Source organism: Micropterus dolomieu, linkage group LG01 (assembly GCF_021292245.1).
Source record: "Micropterus dolomieu isolate WLL.071019.BEF.003 ecotype Adirondacks linkage group LG01, ASM2129224v1, whole genome shotgun sequence".
Lineage (NCBI taxonomy): Eukaryota > Metazoa > Chordata > Actinopteri > Centrarchiformes > Centrarchidae > Micropterus > Micropterus dolomieu.
In genome coordinates, this window is record NC_060150.1 from 45,263,400 (window position 1) to 45,281,319 (window position 17,920).

The window sequence follows — 17,920 nt, forward strand, 5'->3', positions numbered from 1 at the left end:
TTCAGGAGGAGAGTCAGTGATGAAGAGCTGTCCAGCAGAATCATCTCACACATCAAGACCTCCAGGAGCCTCCACATCATGTGTCTAATCCCAGTCTTCTGCTGGATCACTGCTACAGTTCTGGAGCACATGTTGACTACAGACCAGAGAGGAGAGCTGCCCAAGACCCTGACTGACCTGTACTCACACTTCCTGCTGGTTCAGACAAAGAGGAAGAAGCAGAAGTACGATGAGGGACATGAGACGAGTCCACAGGAGCTGATGGAGGCTGACAAGAAGGTTCTTCTGAAGCTGGGGAGGTTGGCGTTTGAACATCTGGAGAAAGGAAACATATTTTTTTACCAAAAAGACCTGGAGCAGTGTGGTCTTGATGTCACAGAGGTCTCGGTGTACTCAGGAGTTTGTACAGAGATCTTCAAAAGAGAGAGTGTGATCTTCCAGAAAACAGTCTACTGCTTTGTTCATCTGAGCATTCAGGAATTCCTGGCTGCAGTCTACATGTTCCACTGTTATACCAACAAGAACACAAAGGTACTGAAGACTTTTTTTGGAAAAAAACATGTTGATTCAACCCTGGATGTCTTCCTGAAGGGAGCAATGATGAAATCCCTTGAAAGTAGAAATGGCCACCTGGACCTGTTTGTTCGCTTCCTTCATGGCCTCTCTCTGGAGTCCAACCAGAGACTTTTAGGAGGCCTGCTGGGTCGGACAGATAACAGTCCAGAAATCTTCCAGAGAGCCATTAACAACCTGAAGGAGATGGACAGTGATAAAACCTCTCCTGACAGAAGCATCAACATCTTTCGCTGTCTGACAGAGATGAACGACCACTCAGTTCATCAGGAGATCCAAGAGTTCCTGAAGTCAGAGAACATATCAGAGAAGAAACTCTCTGTGGTCCACTGCTCAGCTCTGGCCTACATGCTGCAGATGTCAGAGGAGGTTCTGGATGAGTTGGACCTGGAGAAGTACAACACATCAGATCAGGGACGACTGAGACTGATTCCAGCTGTGAGGAACTGCAGAAAGGCTCGGTAAATCCAGAAAATTATAAAGCAACATAAAGCTAAAACAGGCTGGCAGGCTGTGTCTCCAAACTCACACACTGTAGGCAGGCAAAGGGAAACAGGCGTTAGCAAAAAAGGCAAGCAAGAGTAACTAGAACAGCAGCAAAAAGAGGACTGGAACGCATGTTAGCAAGGTAGGTTAACTGAAAAACTGGCAGGGTGTGACTGAAGAGCTGGGGTTTTTGTAGAGTGGGTTGATTGCTGATGAGTCTCAGGTAAGTGGAGCTGCAGGCTGTGAGCCAGAGAGAGGGAGCCAGAAAGGCACGCCCACAACACACACAGACTGACAGCAGGGAGGGGAAAACACAAGAAACAAAAGGATGGGGGAGAAAGCAGAGCCACTCCTGACATTAATGGATACTCCTGACTTGAGGACTAAAGAGTTTGTCCTGAGAACATTTTGGCAGTCATCTATTTATAACAACAGCGTGTTTATTGTTATGGTGCATACAGTGTCTGCACTGAGTTATGTTAATGTTTAGTTAATGTTTTTTATAGACAGACATACAGATATATAATATCTGTGATCTGCTGAAACTAACATCCATGGAAACTGTGAATGCGACCATGCAGTTATTGCTATCATATTTTTTTCCCTGCGGTTTCTGAGCTATTTAATATGAAGTACTGTTAGGTCCATTTTGACAATTTCCATAATATCTTTAAAAATTGCTTGATGATTTGATTTGAGGATGTGAGGGAAGGCCATCCTCCTTCTTGAAGGACAAGTAAAGAATCTCTCTCTGTCTCTCTCTCTCTCTCTCGTAGGATTTTAATGGACTGGTCTGGTAATGGTTACTGATTTTACATCTGGTCATCTTAATGTGAGAAATTATAGTTGATAATTATTGTAATAAGTTTGCAAATACAAACTGTCAGACATTGTGTGTTTCTGCACAAGCAGTAACACTAAAGGTAAGATATGCAGAGAAAATAGCAGCACACAATTCCACTGTGGTTTTTATTGAATTTGCAGCCACAGTCTTTGTGTATTTAAACTAATTTCCTCACACAGCAGCTCATTACACAGTCAGTTGCTGTCATGACGTCCAGGTTTGTTCTGCCAGTGAGGAGAGGAAGAAAGCTCAGTAGGTTCAGTTCAGTGGAGGGATTTTATCATCCCCAAAAAAGTCCCATACAAGTATAATAATACAAACTTCAGTACTAATTATACTATTAGGAGTCATTAAATCAATTTCATGGGAGATGAAAAGTAGATGGAATGACATAACAAGATGCATCAAAGATGCACAAAACACACCCAGGTACATGGCTGAGGTAAATAAATTCACAGTGCAGTTACAACTTGCAGTATATATTTTATTGCAGCTCATTAAACATCATGTTAAAAGTTTAACAAACATAGCACCCTGTTATCCAGGGAAGGTTAGGATAACTGAAATTGGTTCAGCTGTCCTTGATTTTAACCTTCCTTTGATGACCTGGATGACTGAGAACCTTCACAGACATAGCACTCTGTTAATCACAATATGACACATTTGTATTTTATTTGGAGACACATTTCTCTGCATATTGTGGGTCATTGTGTTGCTCAAGGACACTTTGACATGTGGAAAGGAAGAATGCAAATTTCAAACCACAAACCTTTTGATCAGTGGCTGACCAGCTATTATATATTTTTATAATAAAGTCTCAGATTTTTTTATACAGTAAAAAATAATGTTTTATGTTCTCTGTCTTCACAGACTTTCCTACTGTGGACTCTCAGAGAGTCACTGTGAAGTTGTGGCATCAGCTCTGAAGTCCAACCCCACCCATCTGAAAGAGCTGGACCTGAGTCACAACAAGCTGCAGGATTCAGGAGTAAAACTGCTATCTGCTGGACTGGAGAGTCCGAAGTGTAGACTGGAGACTCTGAGGTGAGTTCAAGTATTCTACTCTTGTAGAGTGTATATTTAAACAACTAACAACAGCTCTTTTTAAAAAATTTTCAGTCTAAACAATTTGGCTTCGATCTTATTCTATAATCGAACTGGATTCAGTAGGATTTATCCTACAATGTGCTGCAAATTTAAAAATTTTATTTTAGTTACATGTGAGAGACATCAATATAGAAAATATTAAAAGAAGTTCAACACATTTTCAGGATGCATTGTCATGCATAACCTTCAGAAAGTGTTTTTACAGGAACGTGTATATTTTTTTTAGGGATAATAAAATTTACTGATTCACTTTGGTGCACCGGCATAAAAGTTTGAGATGGAATTTATTTTAACATCTTTGCATCGATAAAATCTGATTTATTTATATACAAATATTAGTAGAGTCCCATGCCTTTATTATTTAGAAATGGTTACATTCCTTTTACATTGATTCCTCCTAAAGTGTTACACTCATCTCTACTGCTGCCAGCACCCTGTCAGCTACGACAGAGACAGAGGTGTGTTACATTAGATTGACATGGGGGAGGAAGCACTACATGTTCCTCCAAATTCCTACAAATCAAATGTTTGGAGACATTTTGGATTTTTCTAGACACAAGACACATGCAATAAGTAAAATATGCCATCCTGCCATAAAGTACACAGGCAGCCCGACTAACCTAAAAACAAACTCACATGAAGCAGAGACATGGTATGAATTAGGGGTGTGAATCTCTAGGCACCTCACGATTCGATTATGACTCAGAGGGCTTCTATGCATCTAAGAATCAATTTTTTTACCCACCTGCCTAGTGAGACGTTTGTCTCCTCCGCCCCCTCGGATTCAGCTCTAGCTAGCCCCAGAGGTAGTAAGCAAGATTGGTGAGCAAACTATTGCAACTTCTAAAATTGTTTGACTATTAAATGTATGAGGTGTTATAAATGTGTAACTGAAGACAGAAAACAGGAAAGAAGGACTGGTTTACAGCAAGGTCCAAGCCCAGATTAATTTTATCTTATGTAGAGCTACTTGGCAGTTTCAAGAGCGGAACTAAACATAAATCACATCACCCATCTCTTCTTTGCTCTTGCATTCTCCACCCAAACCAAGACCAAGCAACATCTCAAGCTAAGCAAATGCGTGTGTGAATTATTACAAGCGACTTTGTCCAGAAAAGAACTATTCAGACAAACTCACGAAAATCAGTTTCAACGTAACGTTTCATTAACCCATGTTGCATGACTACAGTGTTTTAATAAATTTATGAGAATTAATACCAAATTATGAATTTTAATATTCAGAAAATATTAATCCATAAATCTCTCGTTTTGCGGGACACCACTGAAGTTTTAATTAACCCAGAGTCTCTGGACCTCTGGGTAGCGTTAATAATTATACATACATAGTGATCAGTTAGCTAATAATCGATCAATTATCTTAAATCAATCAGTCAGTCTCATTTCAAAGGGGTAAATTCTCTTGGCAGGGACTTGGAGACAGGTAATACAAACACAATTCCTTGATTACAGTGGAGTTTATTAACTAACTAAGGTGACTATAAATGCGGTTACATATACATCAAAGAAATAAACAATGGCTAAACAATGAGAATGTGGGTTTCTATTGTGGGAGTATTTGACTCATATGGCAGCTAATGAATGCAAATAGATGATAACTCGGTTAAATTTGTCTAGGAGTTTCAATGATTAAATATACTGGACTAACAGACTACGGGACATCACTGTTCACAGAATGCAGGGTTTTGGTTTTACTGCGTGTCGCTTCTCCCAGCCGGGTGCTGGTCAACAGCCTCACACTGGCTGAGATCCGTGCGTTCTCAGTTAGGACAGCTTAAAGCCGTCGGCCAGACGCTTTCTCTGCCAGGGAATTGCTCCGGAGGTCCGGCTTTTGTCGGCTTATTGAAGAGACTTGCAGTGGGGCCAACCCTGGCTCGAGTTAGCAGTTTGGTCGTTCTTTGTTACTGCTGGCGGGCCCACGTGGCTGGGTCCGAGGAGGGATCAGTGGAAGTTAGTTCGACGGATAAGGCTTAAAAAGAACTTGGTCGTTCTTGAATTAAACCAGTGTAACTTAACGGACTGATAACTTTCAAAAAAAAACAAAACCAAAAGAAAATAAAACGCAAGGAAAGTTGTTGGAAACGAGGAAAAGTTGAGGTCGCGGCGCTTCGCGCGTGGCTTGAAAACGAACGAAGGGGCTTTGTTGCGCTGGGAGACAGGAGCACACTAGGCGCGTGCCGAAGCGCTGTTGGAGAGTCAGGAACAAAAAAGAGGACAATAGAGAGCGTGACAGCGTGTGTTTCGCTTTTGTTGGTTGGGGCGTGGTTCCCAGAGGGCAGTCCTTTGTTCCCTGAGGGAGGGGTTTGTTTCCGGCTGAGAAGAGTGTCTTCTTAACTTTTAGTATGTCTATAAAAAAAGAAAATCTATTTGCGCGTATTGTAATCAAATATTCTCCCACAATCAAACCTTAATTGTCACACGGCTGTACCATTCTTAGTTTTAAGCATTTGATAAAAGGAAAACACTTGTCAGTAGTTCAACTTTGAGGCTAGCATTTCAGAATGAATCTGAGGAGGAGAAGAACTTAACTAGCTTTCTGGATATATTGGCGGTTACACGTTCTTAGAGAATATAGGCAAGACACACGAATGGCATCAGATTATTGGACAAAATAAATACCGAGTGACATTTATACGGCACATACAGTGACTTTATTAACGGCATTTCAGAGGATGGCATGTAATACTTATTTTGTCCACTTGGGGGAGCTCGGGTTACATGAGGATAGCTCTGATTGATCCTAAAACAATCTTCTTAGGAGCTGTGGAATTTAGTCATTTTTAACCTTAAATTCAAGCTGGAAAATTAATCGAGTATAGGATGAAATTTCTTTATCATCATTTCTAAAGGAGGTGTCAGAAAGTATTGTGAACAAAGCATTGGTTACAAAAAAATGAATAAAGTCAGGTGACCTTGAAAATTAAAACACTGCAAAATTAACTTATTTAGATTCTTTTCAACAACAAATACACCAACATGGTAACATAACTACTCAAATGGAGGCAAACGTAATCAAGTAACTAAAAGAATATTTAATTAAACAAGGTAATGCTTTGAATCTTGAGGAGACAGTGCTCTGTTTACACAAAGGAATTTAGGCTGTCCCTGGGTGTCCTGGAGTTCCTCACACCTGGGCGTGAAGAGAATATCCTTTGATGTGAGGTAATTAAACAAAGAGCAAGGTCAGTTGCCATGGTTACGTGTGTGTGGAGGCAGTTTAGGGTTTCCTGCCCTCTCTTAAGAAGAATTTTGATAGGCTGTTCAGGAGAAGGCTAATCTCTGGTCACTGTTCCTTTGTCATTTTAACAGTCAGGCACCGCGTTATCTGGCTGTGGCATCAAAAGGTGGCCAGTTTTACGATCAGACTGCCCAGAGACAGCACTTCACCTCTTCCTTGGAGTCGCTTTGGCTGTCTGTTGAGTTGATGTCTCACCCCCTCCTTTTCTTTCTCTCAGGGAGAGAGAAAGAATTTGGAGTAGTCCAAATTTATTTGATATAAAATGCGCAAATCCACACTGTTGGTACACAACACCCACATCAGCACCAAGCATCAAAAGCCCCACACTTCTCCACCACCTCCATGCCTGAGACCCTGCTTTCTAAACTTTCTAAAAGTGGATGAATCAAGCTTTATGTCCATCTCCTCCATGTAAATGCTCTGTATTTGTATAGCGCGTTTCTAGTCTTTTCGACCACTCAAAGCGCTTTTACACTACATCTGCATTCACCAGTCACACACATTCTAAGTGCTCAAACGGAAACTAACATTCACACTCATTCATACACTGGCGGAACAGCCGCCAGGGGCAAATCGGGGTTCAGTATCTTGCCCAAGGACACTTCGACACGCAACCAGGGGGAGCCAGGGATCAAACCGCCGACCTTCCGATTAATGGCCAACCCGCTCTACCTCCTGAGCCACAGCCGCCCCAATGGTTCCATGGTTCATCTCTCCTCAACATTCATGCAGAGGCAGGAAAACGGAGACTTGGACCCAAATGGAGACACTGTCAGGGAGGATGCAGTTCAAAGAAATTATTTAATAACTAAACAGAGATGATGATAAACTATAATCTATCAGACAAGACTAAACTAAGCTAGACAGGACACGAACAAAGATTTACACCAGCACCAGAAACTGAAGATAACAAGATAAATCAGTGAAGCATGCAACAATACTCTAGGACGGATCTGACAAAGTGAATGGAAGACTCAGAACGGCATGCATTATAAGACAGGACCAAGTCAAGACAGAGAGCACAGAATAAAGAGTCATGCACTGAAACAGAATTTATCGAAATTATGACAGAACCATCACTGGGTGGTCAGGTCTGCCCAGGGGCCGAAAGTGAGGGCAGGGGCCCTCTGGAGACCGAGCAGAATCCTCTCTGGAGGTTCTGCAGGCCACTACTGAAAAGGGCGAAACCCATCAGGAGCCCGTCAATGAAGGCAAGACCTCTCCGGAAGTAATGCCGGCAATGACCCAGCAGACCATGGAACCAGAGGCATGGCTGCAGGACTGAAACTGGACAGTCGGGCTGGAAACGGGCAACTGGACAGCTTGGCTGGAAACCGTCATAACCAGGCTTGCTGCTGGTAACTGGACAGGCAACACCCGGGCTGCCTGCCGGCAACTGGACATTACTTTACATTACATGTATTAATTTAGATGAAGCTTTTATCCAAAGCGACTTACAGTTGCTATATACACTGAACAAAATTATAAACGCAACACTTTTGTTTTTGCAAAAGGAGACTGTAATCTCAGACCAAAAAATGGAAATAAAGTGTGGCCCCTGGTCAGTAACCATGCCACTGGGAAGGCCGTGCAGGCAGAACAATGATTTTGCACAATTTCTCCAGCTATGGCTGATTTGACAACAGTGCTGGCGGACCAGTTCTGGGACCGTCTACTGCCGACCACTGCACTAGACAATCTGGCAGGGAGCAATTGAAAGAGACTGGTAAATATATACTGAGGGCTAAATTGGGAGAGGGGAATGGGAGAATTTGTGACAGAGAGCGTCATAAGTGCTGGGACAGGTGTAAAAGAGGTTTGTAAAGTTTTGTATTATTTATTATTTAAGTCTTCTTTATTTTATATTGGCCAATTCTCTAGAAAACATCTGTCTTAGTATTTTTTTCATAAAATTATATGATTGTTATAAATTAGAAGACACCCAAAAAATTAAAATACCAAATGTAGGGTTAGGAATAGGGGGTCTGATTTGAAAATTACACTGGACTTGACAGAGATCAGCAGCATGTTATTAATCTGTGTTGACTGTATGTATGGATATGTATATTTTATGAATGTTGTGCTAACATTTGGATGATGTCTGTAGAAGGCTGACATTATGATGATCCACAAAGTCACTTTACTCATTTCAGGGAAAAGCTCATTGATTAGGACATAGTAATATTGAGCTACACATTTAAAACCTTAACACATTTGATAGGATTATAAATTGATTTATATGTACATAAATTTTCTTTATTCAGATTGAGGTCTTGCAATTTGTCAGCGATCAGCTGTGCTTCTCTGGCCTCAGCTCTGAAGACCAACCCCTGCCATCTGAGAAAGCTGCAGCTGGGCCTCAACTACTTGCAGGATTCAGGAGTGAAGCTGCTGTGTGGTTTTCTGGAGAGTCCACACTGTAGACTGGAGACTCTGAGGTCAGACACCATTTTTTACGTCTGTGCTGACTGAAATTAATAAAATGTGAAAGTTGTGTTGACACCAAACTGCAGACATAAGGCAGATATTAAACTGATCCACACTGAGTATCTTAATGCTGAAGTCTATTTCTTCTTGTGAAAGTGGACAGTGATTTAGTCCATTGACTGTGGCAGAGCAACACATGAAATAATTTAATATAACTTAATAATTTCTGGAGTAAATTATTATAAATATATATAAATACAATGATTAAATAGTCTCTCCTTCAAATATATTCATATATATATATATATATATATATATATATATATATATATATATATATATATATATATAGCTTTTTACAACATTGTTATGAAGCTATAGTTTGTTGCTCATACTGCCTGAAAAGTTGAAAAATGAAGATGCTTTGATTTTATGACCCCACTATTCTTTAAAGAAAATGTATTGATATCTTTTGTTCACATTTCAACTAAATTTATCCTGACATATTTGGCATCTTTGGAAACTTTGGGATCCTGAATCAAATCTTAAATCAGTTTCTGTGGGTTTTTATTTGTGTTTGGCTGCACAACATGAGTTTGTATAGATGGAGCCACTGGTGGAGCTGGCAGAGTTTTAAAGGTGAAGTCACTACGTCTTTATTAAAGTAGCAGCACGTTGTCATTAATATTAATGAGAGCTCTTTTTACGTATTTACATTTTACAGTTTTTAAAACCTGTTAAACAGGCACTGGGGTGGGGTCACAATTGCTGACTGAATTTTTTTATCTTCGCCGTTTTAAGTCCAAAATCCACCAATTTTGTTGTCCGAGTCTCAGCGGGCACCATCCAGATTATTGTGCAATACCTGGGAGCTGCTTGCCCAGGAAACGTGCCGCTTTGGAACACATCTTTTTCACCATTTTGTGGCCAACCCATTGGAGCTACATAGACATGCAGGGTACCAATAAAAGGTCTGCTCAAGCTGGATCAATTGATGCCCCCCAAACACTGTGGATGTTCCATTCTCAATCTACAGGCCTGTAAAGCATGGGCGTGCTTTTGGGGACAAGAATGTTGATGAATATTCACTGTTTTTATCAATATTTCAATGTTATGTTATTTAGAACATTGTTGTATGGACAGAAAAAGTGTTTTCTGAAGATATCTCCTAATAAAAGCCAACATTTAAACAGTAAATATTGCCAAAATATGGACATTCGCCTGGTATATTTTGTATTTTAGTTTATTTTCATCAAATTTACAGTTACAATTGCATTCTAGGCGTATTAGAAGATGTTCAGTTGCATTTTAAGTTTCCTTATGATGGTTTTGATGGTTTATTGCATAAAAATATAGCTTTTTTTTTTACCAGGCAAGGTGAAATTTTTTTTTCTTTATTGAGTCTCCATGTAGTCTGTAATGGTAAAATAAATATATTAATATACAATGGATTTATATTCCTTAGCATCTGACCTTTTAAAGGAGACCAGAATTAGGCATCTAGGCCAAATAAAGAGTTATTCTTGATTCATTTAGGGTATGTTATTTTAGGCGTTTTTCCTGGAAAAGGTTGCCTGTCCCCAACAGGATAACCTGCATCCTGTTGGGTTCAGGTGTTTGGGATTTCCATTTTCTAAACTTCTACATTCTAAACATTCATTAGCTTTGAAGAGATTATTAAACACTGAATAATTTCAAGTAGGAACATTGTCTTCTAAAGTTACTTCATTTATTCTTTATTCAGATTGTGGGGCTGCAATTTGTCAGAGATCAGCTGTGCTTCTCTGGCCTCAGCTCTGAAGACCAACCCCTCCCATCTGAGAGAGCTGGAGCTGAGTAACAACACGCTGCAGGATTCAGGAGTGAAGCTGCTGTGTGATTTTCTAGAGAGTCCACACTGTAGACTGAAGACTCTGAGGTCAGTTACCTTTTTTTTTTATTAACTGTCAACTCTTCTAATCAGACAGAAATCTTACCTCAAATCCACACAAATGTTAACTTTAGGTTTTTCTTCAAATGTTAATTGCAGCTCACAGTCCAAACAGAACAAGGCTGCGCCTCAGTTTTTTAGATGTATGTGTATAGATGATCTTATATTGAAAACCGGGGTTTTTTCTGCTTAGGCACACTTTTTGAAACTACAGGCAATTTTTGCACAACTTTTCACACTAATTACAAAACCTTATACCAAAAACCCAAAAGATTATACATCTCTTGCAAAAGCAAACAATTCTTGCCCAACACTTCAAACTCCTTTTTAAAATTGTGTTTTTGGATCAATACAGTACCCACAAACATACACACAAAAAGACACCATGATCATATTCTGTGTCAGTAAGGAATTCAGAATATTGATATGACAGTAGAAATGATCCTGTGCCTCTGAACAGAATACAGTAAAATTACAGAATGCAGGTTGTTCTTCATGTGCAGGTGTTTGTTACAGTAAACAGGTAACAGCTACAGAGAGAAAAAATGCTGCTCTGCACTGATAACTGTGTGCCTTTAATTAGTATTGGCACATTGCACATGTGTGCAGACACAAACTTCATTAAATGTCTCTACAGCTGTCTATCAAATTTTTCACTATTTTTTATTATTATATTTATTTATATATTATTCATTAAATGTCTCTACAGCTGTCTATCAAATTTTTCACTATTTTTTATTATTATATTATAACCTGTAAATGCAAATGCTCCGTACTTGTATAGCGCCTTTCTAGTCTTTTCGACCACTCAAAGCGCTTTTACACTACATCTGCATTCACCAGTCACACACATTCATACACTGAGCCTAAGTGCTCAAACGGAAACTAACATTCACACTCATTCATACACTGGCGGAACAGCCGCCAGGGGCAAATCGGGGTTCAGTATCTTGCAACTTCGACACGCAACCAGGGGGAGCCAGGGATTGAACCGCTGACCTTCCGATTAACGGCCAATCCGCTCTACCTCCTGAGCCACATCCGCCCTGTGGAAAACACTTGGAAAACATTACAGCCAATTCTAGTTTTAATCAAGTTTAGTTCTGTCAACAGAAAAGGTAAAGTCACGATTGTATTTAAGTTTAATATTCATATGGATGTTGACAATGATAACCTCAGTACTATGTCTCACTATTAGATTCAATTGGCTTTTGTCATAGTCTTCATACTGACTTCAACTTCATACTGACTACTTCAACTGAGTCACTGTTTTAACACCCTCAACGTTGTTCTGGCATATGGCATTGAAATTGAACATTTGGTAGTCTTTACACAGAATTAATTTTATCTGACCGCTATTTAATAACTTTTGAGTTCCTATTGAGTTTCCATTTTCTAAACTTCTACATTCTAAACCTTTTTCAGCTCTGAACAGATTATTGAACATAAAATGATTTCAAGCAGTAATGTTCTCTTCTTCTTTATTCTTTATTCAGATTGGGTGACTGCAGTTTGTCAGAGATCAGCTGTGCTTCTCTGGCCTCAGCTCTGAAGTCCAACCCCTCCCATCTGAGAGAGCTGGAGCTGGGTGACAACAAGCTGCAGGACTCAGGAGTGAAGTTGCTGTGCGATTTTCTGGAGAGTCCACACTGTAGACTGGAGACTCTGAGGTCAGACACCATTTTTTACTTCTGTGCTGAGCTTAATATGATGGGAAAATTGTGGTGACACTAAACTAAAGACATAACACTGATGTTAACAAATCTCTTCTTGTTGTCAGAATGGTACGTGTCTGTGCAAAGCTGTGTTAAACATTTATCCTATGTTAAACCACAATCCTACTGTGCACTTGTTTTACCCATGCATTTCAACTTGGTAACGTTGCTTAGTCATCAGACGTGTACATCTAAAGTGATTTTAAGCTGGCTGTCAACTCTACTTGGCCTAACACTACAGGACTGCCTTCACTGCTGTTAACACAAAATAAAAAAACACCAATCTCAACCATAATTTATTACTGTGGATTTTATGCTTTTAGCACTTTTAGGCCCCACTATGGATTTTAAGTTTTTAGCACATTTATGGTCAAACTGTGGTTAAGATGTCTGAGTGTGAATCTTGTAAACTTATAGAGTAGCGATGGCACAGTGATAAGACAGATGCCTTTGTTGTGAGAGACCCAGGTTCATTTCCCCATAGTAACACATCCACCAATGTGTCCCTGAGCAAGACACTCAACCCTTACTTGCTCCAGAGAAAAGATAATCTCATCTTTCTCTTTTAAATTGCTTGATTTTATGTCTTTGTGTCTTACCCTCTGTGATGTTTGAAATCTGGGGTGGGTCTTGTAAAGCACTTTGTAACTTTTTTAATAAGTGCTGTATAAATAAAGTTTATTATTATCATTCAACTGATCCATTCTGAATATCTTAATGCTGAAGTCCAACGCTGGAGGGAGGACTATCCTATATAATGTAATAACTTCAACTTGATGAAAGCGTTTCAATTTGTGTGGCCTCACACACAAAGTCACCAGTGAAAGGAGCGCTGTCAGATTGGGTATCATTGGATAATATGTAATTCATGTGTAATTCAAAAACAAAAAAATTGTTTCTGTTATTTGTTTCAAAACAAAATAACCTCAATATGTATTTAGTCAATTTACATTAACAAATGTTAAAATACATAATTTCACATTATCCTTATGCACAAAAGCACAATTACAAAGTGTGGCTTACCATAAATCCTCATCTAAATATCTGAAAGTGACAACAGGATCCTTTTATAATGCTGGAGTGGTGTGGGGGTTGGCAAGAACGTTTCTTAATGGTAATTTCAAGGGGCAAAGTGTCACCGATTAGCTCACTTGGTAAGATATATGACTCATAATTTTAAAATTGTGAGTTTGATTCTCATGGAAGACTAACTTTAAAAAAAAAAAAACTTTTTCATATTCCTCTTCAACAAAGTTGTTACGATGACTGATTCACATGCTCACAATTAATCACATGCTGGAGTGTGCGCATCCCGGGCGATTGGTCCACATTCATCAACCTATAGACTATTCATTTCCCCATCATTCCCAGGGAGAGGAAATTCATCGCTTCATCGCTTCTCATTCAGGGGAATCCATTTAGCTACACATTTCCTGCCAACTATTTCAGAACCTTTGAAATAGCCGTCAGGACATGTGTGCTAGATTCCCCCCCGAATCTCTTGGTTATCTTGGGAAAATGAAGTAAAATAAAGATATGAAACAATGGCCGCTTAGGGCTTCCATAATAAGGTGCCCCTTCGCACACAGCCTGGTCTTTGGGCCACACCCACGTATTTGCATACACTTCTCATGAGGCATGAATTGATTGAATTAAAACTTTTCAAGTCTACTATTGTTTTCCACAGCGGCAAGAAGCTGCTTTCAATTAATGTTTTGGATAATCTTAGAGTTAAAAGGCAGTTTAGAGATGGAACGATGTTTGTCAAGGATGGAAGATCAAGTCCCAGTTCTTTTAGGACTGGTCGGACCCAAGTGGTTTGTGGTAAAGTAATCTGGGACACAACCAGTATATAGGAAACTGTTTAATATAGGTAGATAGATCAATCTTCAGCTCTGAACAGATTTTTAAACACTGAATGATTTCAAGCAAACATTGTCTGCTAAAGTTAAATCATTTATATTTTATTCAGATTAAGTCTCTGCAGTTTGTCAGAGATCAGCTGTGCTTCTCTGGCCTCAGCTCTGAAGTCCAACCCCTCCCATCTGAGAGAGCTGGACCTGAGTGACAACAAGCTGCAAAATTCAGGAGTGAAGCTGCTGTGTGATTTTCTGGAGAGTCCACACTGTAGACTGGAGACTCTGAGGTCAGACATCATTTTTGACATCTGTGCTGAGATTAATATGATGTGAAAGTTGTGGTCTCACTAAACTGCAGACATAAGGCTGATATTATACTGATCCACACTGAGTATATTAATGCTGAAGTCTGTTTTCTTCTTCAGTGGTTTAGTCCATTGACTGTGTCAGAGCAATGTTGAACATAACTTTTAAAACCTAAATATAAAAACTAAAATTTACGCTGGATAATTAACTCTGAACTTTCTGAATTTACATTATTTATTCTTTATTCAGATTGTGGAACTGCAGTTTGTCAGAGATCAGCTGTACTTCTCTGGCCTCAGCTCTGAAGTCCAACCCCTCCCATCTGAGTATTCTGCACCTGGGTGGAAACAAGCTGCAGGGTTCAGGAGTGAAGCCGCTGTCTGATCTTGTGGAGAGTCCACACTATAGACTGGAGACTCTGAGGTCAGTAGAGTTTGGATTGAGTCTATGCTGTTTTCAGCAGTATTCTACAAAACACAGTGAGCATCAAAGCAAAGATCAACATGGACGCTTTTACAAAGATGTGTTGGATTAGCCTTCTCAGCGTGTATAAACAACACACAGACATCTAATTCACTCTACATGGACAGCAAACTAACCATTATAACCATATTGCAGATTAAATCTATGCAAAATATGTATGTGATTTTGCATGAATCAAAGCTCTGTATACTTATTTATGTCCCATGTACACTTTATTTCTCTTTTTGCAATAAAGATTTAACATATCTCTGCCGCCACTGAAGAAACATGCAACGACTTCTATGTAAGAGAACCCACAGTGTATGTAGATAGAAATGACTCATTCTAAGGTAATAAAAACATAACGGTCCATTATGTAAGGTCTCAATACACTACAGAAAACATAGTTATGGTTATTACATTGCATATCTGTCAATAGATCTTCCTAAATATAGCTGTGCTTTACTTAAGTATTTGTAGTTGTTGTTTCAACGACATTTAACTCCATTGCATTCTGCACGAGACCTTGTTACTCACCAAAAAAAAAAACATGAAGCGTATCTAAGTGGAGCAGTAGTGAAAAACAAATATAAAACAGCTAATTTCAACTCTGCGCCAATCAACTTCCACCAAGTGGTGGATGCAAATCTTGGCAGGTAGTCTACATCGTCTGTTCTGACCTCTTAACATCTTTTTCAGACACTTTGCTGTGAACATTGATCAAATGCAGTTATCGCTGTGTATTTTTGCTGAATCTCAAGGAATGCTAGCCTACTTATACTCAGTGTAATAAAATATTGACGTTCATTAAATATATACTTTGAATCCTTTATCACCATTGATGAACTCCACAAAGTTTATTATAGCGTTTTAAGCAGTCCTATTTTGAGGTGCATGCATTATTTACATAAAATAAAACACCTGCGGATTCTGTGATAGTGATCAAGTGACTCTCGCTCAGTGCTCAAAGTCTGTCAGCAGATAACAGGAGCTAATGTTAAGCTGCAGTGCATCTCTCTCTAGTCTGTTTGTCTTGCTAACCCTGCAGGGTAGCGCATCTCCTGGTCTGTCTAGCTTGGTTGCATGCCAGACTTTGTCTGACCAATGTTAAAGTGAAATACAACTATTTATTAAGTTTGATAAAGTGCAACTCAGAAAAGATTATCGCATCACGCATGAAAATGAAACTTGTGCATTCTATCAAGGAACATCTGTCGGACAAGTCCAGACAATACACGGATGTGATGGCACTCCTCAAAGGTGCACATCATTTGAATAAAAGACAGGGATCATCTGTCTGTCAAAGTTTATAGAGGCACATCTCTTAATAGTAAGCATCACATTCTATATTCAGCAAAGTCATTGTACTAATAGTAGCCTATTTTATATTTGAAAGTGTTTTGAAGAAAACCTGGGGGAGACAGTTTGAATGGGTCTGATGCAGCTGAAAACAATTATATATAAATTGTATCTATAATTTACTTTATTTACTTAAATTAACATGTGTGGATTTGTAGTGAGATTTGTGGCTGATCACAAGTGTTTTCAGTTAGTTTCCATTTCCACCTCCTTGTCTCATCCTAATATACAGTCCCAAATGGCGTTCTGTGTCTGTCAGACAGTCTGAAGGGGATACTACCACAGCAGCAGAGCAATGACGCAGGCTAATCCCCCGCACAGTATAGGCAATACACACCTGTCCTCTTGCGACGCAGTTTTCCTTGTGATTCACTGTATCTTAAACTGCTGTGTACAAACCTGTCTTGGCTGAATATAAAAACATAGGTCATTTTGGTTGAATGTGTAGTACTTTTTACTTTTAATACCAGGTACTTTTTACTTTTACTTGAGCAACATTTTTTTATGTTACTTTTACGTAAATATGAACATTTTGTACTTCCACCACTGAACAGTACCGGAGTACCTGCTGGTCTTTACACTGGATATGCTGCATCACTGGCTGACAGCTGATGGAAGAAGCTTCTCTGTCGCTGATTTATGACATTTATAAACAATGGTTTATAACTGATGAATTAAAAATGTACTAATACTTAACAACTTCTTCATAGTGTGTAGATAATAAAGAATAAAACATTTATAACTGTGTTCATGAATGACTTACTATTGTGTATTAATGTATGAACAATTCTTTATAAATGATGAATTCCGTATTTACTAATACTTAACTAATGCTTTATAGAGTGTAGTTATTATAAAGTGCTGCCCTGTCTTCTTCTCTCATCAGATGGAAGTGATCTCTGTCAGAGAGTGAGTGATCAGAAAGGTGGTGGTGTTGAGAGAGGATCAGTTGTGTCCTGATGATCCAGAGAGGTTGAAGTAGCAGCATCAGCTTGTGTGTGGAGAAGCTCTGACTGGGCCTTGTTACTGGGAGGTAGAGTGGAGAGGAGAGCTTCATCCAGCAGTGACTGACAGAGGAATCACAACAGTGCTGCAGTCTGAACTGCTCTGAGATCAGCTCCACTGTCAGACGCAAAGTCAAGTCCATCATCTGTCTCTGTATATCTTTGTGTTGCACCTCCACACTGTTGATGATGGAGAACTGCCGTTAATTTTCACATTATTAAGTAATAAGCACTCCAGCGGGTGGTGAAAATTTCCTAACAAGATCACCGGCACCCAGTTACCCACCATCAAGAACATTTATCAAAAGTACTGCTTGGACAGGACAAGAAAAATCATCAAGGATGCCTCCCACCCTAAACTTGGGCTTTTCACCTAGCTAACATCCGTCCGGCTTTACAGGAACCTACGCTGTCGCACCAAGGGCTGTAATCTTGCTGAACTCCACACCTTCAATCTTAGCACCTATGCACTCATAATGCACTACACACAGTACATGTTATTGCACTGTTCATATTTTAGTACAGCCTGAACCCCTCTGTTATAATGTCACTGTAACCAAGTGTATAACCAACTTATACATTGTTATACTAT

At 39.4% G+C, this 17,920-nt stretch overlaps 2 protein-coding genes across 2 annotated transcripts; both read left to right on the forward strand.

The window, feature by feature from the left end:
* Nucleotides 1–600: 600 nt before the first annotated feature.
* Nucleotides 601–1,939, forward strand: LOC123982960 (NLR family CARD domain-containing protein 3-like). The gene is made up of 2 exons (XM_046069003.1): nucleotides 601–1,034; nucleotides 1,836–1,939. The coding sequence occupies exons 1-2, from the start codon at nucleotides 601–603 to the stop codon at nucleotides 1,867–1,869; spliced, it is 468 nt and encodes a 155-aa protein (XP_045924959.1). The 3' UTR covers nucleotides 1,870–1,939.
* Nucleotides 1,940–2,109: 170 nt separating this feature from the next.
* On the forward strand, nucleotides 2,110–12,288 carry LOC123983016 (ribonuclease inhibitor-like; the record flags this gene model as incomplete). Its single annotated transcript, XM_046069129.1, has 5 exons — nucleotides 2,110–2,120; nucleotides 2,774–2,947; nucleotides 8,531–8,704; nucleotides 10,438–10,611; nucleotides 12,120–12,288. Coding segments are annotated over exons 1-5 (702 nt in total), but the record flags the coding sequence as incomplete, so codon positions are not given.
* Nucleotides 12,289–17,920: the final 5,632 nt, after the last annotated feature.